At 35.1% G+C, this 8,290-nt stretch overlaps 2 protein-coding genes across 3 annotated transcripts; both read right to left on the bottom strand.

The window, feature by feature from the left end:
* On the bottom strand, positions 1-1,071 carry LOC115975565 (UPF0301 protein Cpar_0662). Its single transcript, XM_031096399.1, has one exon. It carries the CDS (start codon positions 1,042-1,044, stop codon positions 271-273), a length of 774 nt encoding a protein of 257 aa, XP_030952259.1. The 5' UTR covers positions 1,045-1,071; the 3' UTR covers positions 1-270.
* Positions 1,072-4,079: 3,008 nt separating this feature from the next.
* LOC115975564 (pentatricopeptide repeat-containing protein At3g29230-like) lies at positions 4,080-7,756 on the bottom strand. Of its 2 annotated transcripts, none has more exons than XM_031096398.1 (2): positions 5,633-7,756; positions 4,080-4,937 (listed from the first exon to the last, which is right to left on the bottom strand). In XM_031096398.1, exon 1 carries the CDS (start codon positions 7,453-7,455, stop codon positions 5,653-5,655), a length of 1,803 nt encoding a protein of 600 aa, XP_030952258.1. In that variant the 5' UTR covers positions 7,456-7,756; the 3' UTR covers positions 4,080-4,937; positions 5,633-5,652. The 2 variants fall into 2 exon arrangements, with proteins under 2 accessions (XP_030952258.1, XP_030952256.1); XM_031096396.1 differs by lacking the exon at positions 4,080-4,937 and adding an exon at positions 5,407-5,531.
* Between the last annotated feature and the right edge of the window lie 534 nt (positions 7,757-8,290).

Genomic DNA, 8,290 nt, shown 5'->3' with positions numbered 1-8,290 from the left:
TCTTGGAGATGCTCTAAAACAGAGGAAATAGTAAATCATATAAGTGGTCGATAGATTGTCATAGTATACAGCATGCAATAAGGTTAAAAGCTACTTTTTTACTCAATTGCACGCATCCCTTCTTAACTTATTAGACCTTTTTTTTTCACAAAAACAACCATCCAGTGAAGTGAAGTCCTAGTAAGTAGTAATATAATACAAACTTTAAGACAACCCCACCTATTTTGGGGTGGGTCTGAACTCTGAAGGAAGCATTGTTAATGGCAAGTCTCACCAAACTTTTCTAGGGCCCATAAGCCCCAGAACCTCCTCCCACAACCCAACACTAGGTACACTACTAGCCAACCCTATTACACTTGGACTACAAGCCGCAACTGTCCAATAACCAGCTCTTATTTCATCCTTTAGTTGCGCTTTCTCCCACCCACAATACCCATCAAAGAACCTGAAGTCTTCAACCCCAACCACATTCCTCTTCACCATTTCAGCTGCACACCCCACTCTCTCCTTACTCCCATAATACAAACCCTTCATTACTTCCTCAAAAACCCCACTCCTCCTCACCCCATCATCACTGCCACTGGTACTCACCAAAAATAAACCATCTTCCTCTAGGGGCCCACCAAAGAACAATGGCCTACCAGAGAATGTCCCTGTTACATCTAGCACCGTTGATCTCGTTTCCTTGATGGACATAAGTGATGGCCGATTAAGAATGACCCCAGATGGGCCCAAGGCCCCCATTGACAAGACTAGGATAACTGTTTTTTCAAAAATATGAACACCATCAAGCTTTTCAGTAGCTACGAGTAAGCAACCCTTCTCTGGCTCATGAATGATGTGAGCCCATTTATCACCAATTGTGATGGGTAGAGGTAGGGGATAATCCACCGCAATATCTGGATCAACAACATGAGAGGGGGGCTCTTGGGCTTGGGACCTTGTTGCTCCTTCTCCAGCTACAAGTTTTGCTCTAAAGCCTCGCCAGTCAGCTTTAATATAAGGCTTGTTTTCATCTTCCCAGGGCCAGGATGATGATTCCATATAACAACCTATTAAATTTAACTTATATCAACATTACATGCATATAGAGATCAAAAATCAATTCTTGTACGTGATAGTTAGTGATAAAGAAATTAAAACACTTACATGATACTAAAAATGGACTGCCACCTAGTCTGCACTTAAATTGCCTAGAAAATCTCTTGGGGTGATTGAGTATTCTAGCTTTGATTGAGGGAACAAGTTCTGTAGTTTTGGTGAAGGATCTGGAGGTGAGAAAACAAGCTTCCATGGTTTTACTCCTTTCTATCAATTGTAGATTAAGATGATGGAAGATAAGAGTAGTTGAGACAAATATATATACATGGAATGTGACTAAATGTGCACCACAAGGTGTTGTTCAATACCAATCCCAATCCATCCAAGTCGGATGTTTCTTTTTTAGGTGTCAATGGATATGACTTTACACATGGCACTATTGAAGCATATGAAAATCATTACACATGGATGAATCAAACCCTTTATTCGTGGTCATTGGATCAATCATACCCTTTTTGAATGATGTGTCAGTCTCATAGCCAGTTATATATTTGTTGTTCCTTATTACTTTTTGACTAGAGCACCAACTCGTGAAGAAATTTCATGTCACTACTCACTGCTCACTACACATGGCGGTCTACCAGTGTCCATTAGTGAGTTCGGATAAAGGCCAAATTTAAAAAAGAAAATGGGCCTTCCTTTTTTGGGGGTGGGGTGTGGTGTGGGGCTGTATTCGATTTCCGGATTTGGGGGGTTGGATAAGGATGCCAGTCCCAAAGTTCATGTCCACAATTCACAGTCTGGCAAAAATTCTTGCAAATGTGAAATTGGATTTTGACGAACCTTAAATTTTGTAGGATACGATATTTATTCCTTATCTTATAGGCAGAGTGCTTCTATAATTATCTAAATTAGTTGCAAATCCGTGTAATGCATGGAAAAATTACTGAATATTAAATCTAATAAATGCAAAATACTATTTAAGTTAAAAGGCAAATATTAGTGAATGTCGATCCTTAGTTGTTTGTGTAACATCTAAAGTTTCATATCTAAGTTACTACAATACTACTTGTAGCAATTGAAGCTCACAATATAAGTATATTATATGAAGCCAAAACTTATATTATTTTCAAACTCCCCTTAGCCTTACAGAGTCCCTAACAAAAAATTTATTGTATTGAATTTGATTTCAGAGGACTTATTCAAAATTATTTGAATTAAACCTCACAAATTAGAAAGAAAAAATAAATAACATTACAACATTGTAGCTAATTAATATACAAATAAACTACCAATTTAACATGATAAATTACTATCAGTAATTTAGAAAGCAACAATTAACAAAATTAAAGTTGTTACCCATTTCACCTAAAACTTTTCAGATTCTAAAGTTGTCAATCACTTATTAACAAATAACTATTAATATAAAATATTCAATAATTACTTCAATACCGCAAGTTGCTTATGCTGTAAAAAATTTGAGAGAGTAACACAACAAGCATCTTAAACTCTTTTTTGGTTGGATCCTACAAAACAATATATATATATATATATATATATAGCAATGGAGATGGTACATGCCATTAAAGAGACAACCAATTATGATAGTGTTGGAGGCAAAGTAAAATATTAAAAAAACTGAAGAAGCAAGCAGTTTGGCTAACATACCAGCTAGTTAATTTATATCAAAAGATATAAAAATCTTACAATCAAATAGAATACATAAGTAAATAAATATATATGATACAATCAGATAAATAAAAGGTTTGTCAAGATGTTCAAGTTTGACAATGAAGCATACACAACAACTATTGATGAGGATAATCTCTATCTTAAACTTGTGATAATGATGAAGATGCAACAACTACTAATTATGCAAATCTAACATAATCTTATTTTGATTCAACTACAACAAAAATAACAATAATTACCATAAGAATATTATATAAAAAAATAGTCTTTTATGACATAGTCAAGAGTACAATCAAAGCTAATAGAAGGAATTTTTAATCAATTTCAATGATGGAGGGATTCACTTAAATGAGGAGACCAAGAAAAAAGAAGTGTCATGTTCTAAGTATAGTATTGAATTTTAAACTCTATAATTCAAATTGCTAACTACTAAAATATCTTAGCAAATTGAATTTCTACAGGCATGGATTACATCATTCAATTGAATTTCTATAGGCACGGATACTACTAAAACTCTATCATTCAATTTTCTAACTACTAAAACTCTATTACACGGATATTACTAAAACTCTATCACACGAATTACACAATATAAACCAATAATGTTACCATCTCAAACATAAAATAAAATTAAAAAAAAAAATCAATTTTAAACATAGAAACAAACAATCATATATTAGTACAAATACCCAACCTAAATACATAAAAACTAATATTTGACCCACAACACAAAAAAGGTAGTAACAATTTTTTTTTTTTTTTTTAAAGCAATAAAAAAGAACACTATTAATCTAATCCTTACGTTGAATTATTATGCAGGCATCCACAAGAATTCAAGTCAAGAGATAGAGATAGAATGACAAAGTCAGTTAGGAAGCTGAAGGAATACCGTTTGAGATTGTAACTGTGGGACACAAAGGGTTGCTGTTTAAAATTTTAACCGTAGAACACAAAGGATTGTCATCTAAAATTGTAACCATGGAATACAAAAGGGATGGGAATTATTTTCATTTTATTAGTATTTTTAAATTTAAGAAAACTAATTTCAAATTGTAGGACAAATTCAGGAAAAAGAATGAGAATGACATGACAGTTGATGTGGCTCAATCTAAGCGTATGTAACAATATTAAATGCTACGCTTCAGCTATTAGTAATATATAGATAAATTGTCACTAAATATCTTTTTGAACTTCAAACTGTCTGTCCTTCCTTGTAAAGAAAGTGTGCGAAGTGATTAGTATAATTTAGAAATCCAAACTTCTTGCCATTTTAAAATCCAAATTCATATCCGGGTATCTTAAAAATACTAAGAATACCCAAGAACTTTGTCTCAAAAAAAAAAAAAAAAAAAAAAAACTACAGAACTCGGATCAGATAGGGTGCACCCATGTGGGCTCATTTCCTCCTAACAATTGACTTTTCTGCTTCCTTATCTCGTGGCTCTACCTTTCACCTTGAACCGCTCTGTGCAAAATTTCCAAATTTTAAGGGAAGAAGTTACACAGGAAATGAGACATTTAACAAGGAGTCATAATGTTCTATGCTAATGCAAGAGATATTAAACCAACAGAAAAGCTATAATTGAAAGTGTCAAGACAATATTTGCTCAATTAAATGCTAAACTAGTAGCACCAGACGATGCAGCATTGTCTCTGACACAAGTTCATTAATTTTCATGGATAAACTAGCACCAGACAATGCAGTTCCTAATTTTATCTAATTGAGTAATGTCTCAAGGACATCTTATAATATCAAAAACCTCAAACTCAAGCAGCAAAACAGCTATCTCATATACTGTATTGTGAGAATGATCTAAAAGAATGATTCTAGAAGCTTAGAGGAAATTTTTAGTTCCATGGCCAAACAAAAGTAACATTGTCCTGCATGATTAATTGCATTTACTTGTTAGAATCTTGAAGAATGTCAAGTGAACGTAACTTTCAATTGCCAAAGTGCATCTAGAAACTACTCTTACTAGTTCCAGTTGAACAACTCCATTCACTTCTTTTCTTCAAAGGGTCAAGTCAGTACAAATTACAAACATAGCTTGCAATGGAGAGCATCTCAATCTCCTTTTTGTGTCTTCCTATAAGGTCCCCCTGCAATTGTCTTTTTCCCCTAGTGTTTTCATATTATGTACATGCTTGTGAGTTGTGGAATATCCTCATACCAAATTTGCAAACTGGTGCTCTCCATCCATAGCCTAACATTTGGAATATGGACAGAAGCAGGAATTATATAATGAGCTACTTTAGCAATTCAAAGAACTTACTTAGAGGAAGAGGCACAGATAAATTGGAACTGCTTTGCATTCAGTTGTTTCAAACTAGAGTTTGTATAAGCAAAAAGCAAATGATTTCCCAAAGTTGTAAATACTTACTGTGATTGCCTTTTTGACAATACATGTTTAAAATGGGAAAATTGCTTTGGAATTAAATTTATTTCTAAAAAAACGTGGTATATTCAAATAATTATTTGATAGAACAATATTCTCCTATTAGTGAGTCAAAAATTAGTACATATGAAAGCAGAAAAAACTAAAAGCATAGAAATACGAAAAAATAAATTACAAAGAACAAAAAGATAAGATAATTCTTCCAACTTTATGGAGAGACAATAAGGATCACTTTAACAGAATATAAAAGAAACTTGCATAATCAGTAACAACTTACAATTTTTAAATATTTTTGTATGCATATATAAAAAATAAACCAGACCATCCTTCTTCTATTAGTACAGTCAATTTATGCTGAAACACATCCAGCAAAAAAACAGAAGCATTCTTGAGGACTTTTTCCTGAAAATGTTCCACAAAATGAGGATTCACAAAAATGCCCGTCCCCTTTAACTAAAAATACGCTAGCAACATAAGTGATAGATTAGCAACGTGTTGAGTACCTGAACCATTATCTGCACTTCTATTGATATGCTTTTGGCACATATCCTACCTGCTTAAGATCCTGTACCAATCTGTCAATCATCTCATATATTTTATCTGATTTAGGGTGTGATTTATCAAATACTGTGAATTCATGCACCTCCTCATCAACCTCTATAGAACTAGACCCTGATGGTTTTTGGATTCCGATTCTTCTCATTTGCAGCCTTACATTGGAAACACTGTCCCAATCTCCAGCTGCAGCATAAATATTTGACAACATGGAAAAATTCCCTACATCCGATGGTTCTAATTTAATTAAATGATCCACAACCTCCCCAGCAAGATCCACAGCATTATGCATTCGGCATGCACCCAAAAGGGTTCCCCAAATAATGGCATTTGATTCCATTGGCATGCTTTGCACAAGTCTAAAAGCTTCTTTAAGACGCCCCCCACGACCTAATAAGTCAATCACACAACCATAATGCTCAACTTCAGGAATAATCCCATAGTCTCTCTCCATTGTGTAGAAGTATTGAAGGCCTTCCTCAACAAAGCCAGCATGGCTACAAGCACATAAGATGCTAATGAAGCTAACTTTATCTGGCGCAAAACCTTCTTCATTCATTCTAGAAAAAAGCTGAAGTGCCTTCTCACCATGCCCATGCATGGCTAACCCTTGGAGCATGGCATTCCAAGATACTGCATCTCTCCTAGCCATACCATCAAAGACACTATATGCCTTGTCTAAGCAAGCACACTTTGCATACATATCAACTAATGCATTTGACACTGAAGTCCTACACTTAAATTTAGTTCTCTTAATAGAGGCATGAACTTTCTCACCCAATCCAAGCAAACCAGACTCGGCACAAGCAGCCAAAATACTAATGACAGCCCCATCATCAGGCCTCAACCCAGCCTCCTCCATTTTATCATACAAGCTAATTGCCTCCTTTGTCATCCCCTTTTCAGCATACCCAGATATAATTATAGTCCAAGGAACTATGTTCTTGACAGCCATCTTATCAAACAACATTCTTGCCATATCCATATCCCCTGCTTTACAATAACCCGAAACCACAGTTGACCAAGACACAACATTCCTGTCAGGCATCTTCTCAAACAATTCAAATGCCTTGTTCATTTCTCCAGCCTTCACATACCCATCCAATATTGTATTCCAACTAACAGTATCCCTTTCCGGCATTTCGTCAAACAAGTGGCGAGCCTCCCCCAACTCACCCGCTTTCACCAAACCACTAATCATAGAATTCCAAGACACAACATCTCTCTGTCCCATCACCATAAACAACTTCCTCGCCACATTAACCCCAAAGGATCCGCACTTGGAATAGCTGTCAATAAGCGAATTGGGCACAAAAATATCCGAACAAAAACCAAACTTTTCAATATGGGTATGAATCATTTGGACCATAGGATACAAAGAGTGGCCAGAACAGGCTTTAAGAAGAAATGGGTATGTGAAATTATCAGGATAAACCCCTTTACTCTGCATTTCAAAGAAAGTTGCAAAGGCCTGTGAAGGCTGAGAGTTGCGAACATGGGCTCTGATCAAAGTATTGTACAAATGCACATTGGGTTGTTGGATTTGATTGAAAACATTGACTGCCAACGCGATTTCGTGGCATAAAGAAAAAGCAGCTATAAGCTTGGGTGCTACGGAGAGGTCCTGGAGGAGATTGGCTTTGAGAATCTGGGCGTGGACTTGCTTAACTTGTTTGAGGTCGGTCCACTTGTGGAGGCCTATGAGCTTCTCTTCCAAAAGTCTTCGTCTTGAAACCAATGATGGGGTTCGTATTGGCATGGAAATTTGCATTTTGGAGCTCACAGATAGCTCAAGTTTAGACTTTCTTAAGTTTTACATTAAAAGTTTGAAAAGATAGATAAAAACGCTTGACAATGTATCGGCTTCTGTTATTTCTGGCGCGGAATCTTACTTGCAATTAAAAAAAAAAAAAAACTGTTTAATTAATAAATATAATTTCTTTTTTAACGTAAATGCAATTTTAGTGAATACATTTAAACTTTTTCTCATTTGGATTCCTACATTTTAATTCTATCATTTTTAATCTATAAACCAATTCACTCGTGTTATTCATTTTTTCCATTAATCAACCAACATAAATATCTAAGGTAAATTACTGGAAGAATTAAAATTTTATAAAAAAAATACCACACTAACATCTAGTTTTTTTTAAAAAAATAATTTACCAATTTTAACTAAAAATACAGAATTAAAATCAATAAAATACAACAATTTATATCTAATTCATTTTTTAGAAAAACACACAAAAACTTGATCAGAGATTTAAACATCAATCCAAGAACTTAAGAGCACAAATCCCGAACCAAACACAAACTCAAATATAAAAACACCAACACCACAATAACGGACATAAACTATTTACTCTCAAAATAAATGCCAAGTCAAATCCAGAAAATCATACCCACTAAGTCTGGGCATCCACGCCACCACAGGCGGTGGTCCGACCCTAAGTCTCAAAATAACTCTCACCAAGCCCTCTATCTCCCACTCTAAACCCGAGCTCTCTCTCTAATCTCTGAATCTCTCTTGGCCGAAGCTCAAGCTTCCACCATCGCCGATCCTCATCACCACCACAAGCGGTGGTTTCACGTCTTAAACGCCTCAA

This window comes from Quercus lobata, chromosome 2 (genome assembly GCF_001633185.2).
Source record: "Quercus lobata isolate SW786 chromosome 2, ValleyOak3.0 Primary Assembly, whole genome shotgun sequence".
NCBI classification, from domain to species: Eukaryota; Viridiplantae; Streptophyta; class Magnoliopsida; order Fagales; family Fagaceae; genus Quercus; species Quercus lobata.
The sequence above is the reverse complement of the archived record's forward strand: the minus strand, read 5'-3'. Positions and strand labels throughout refer to the sequence as shown.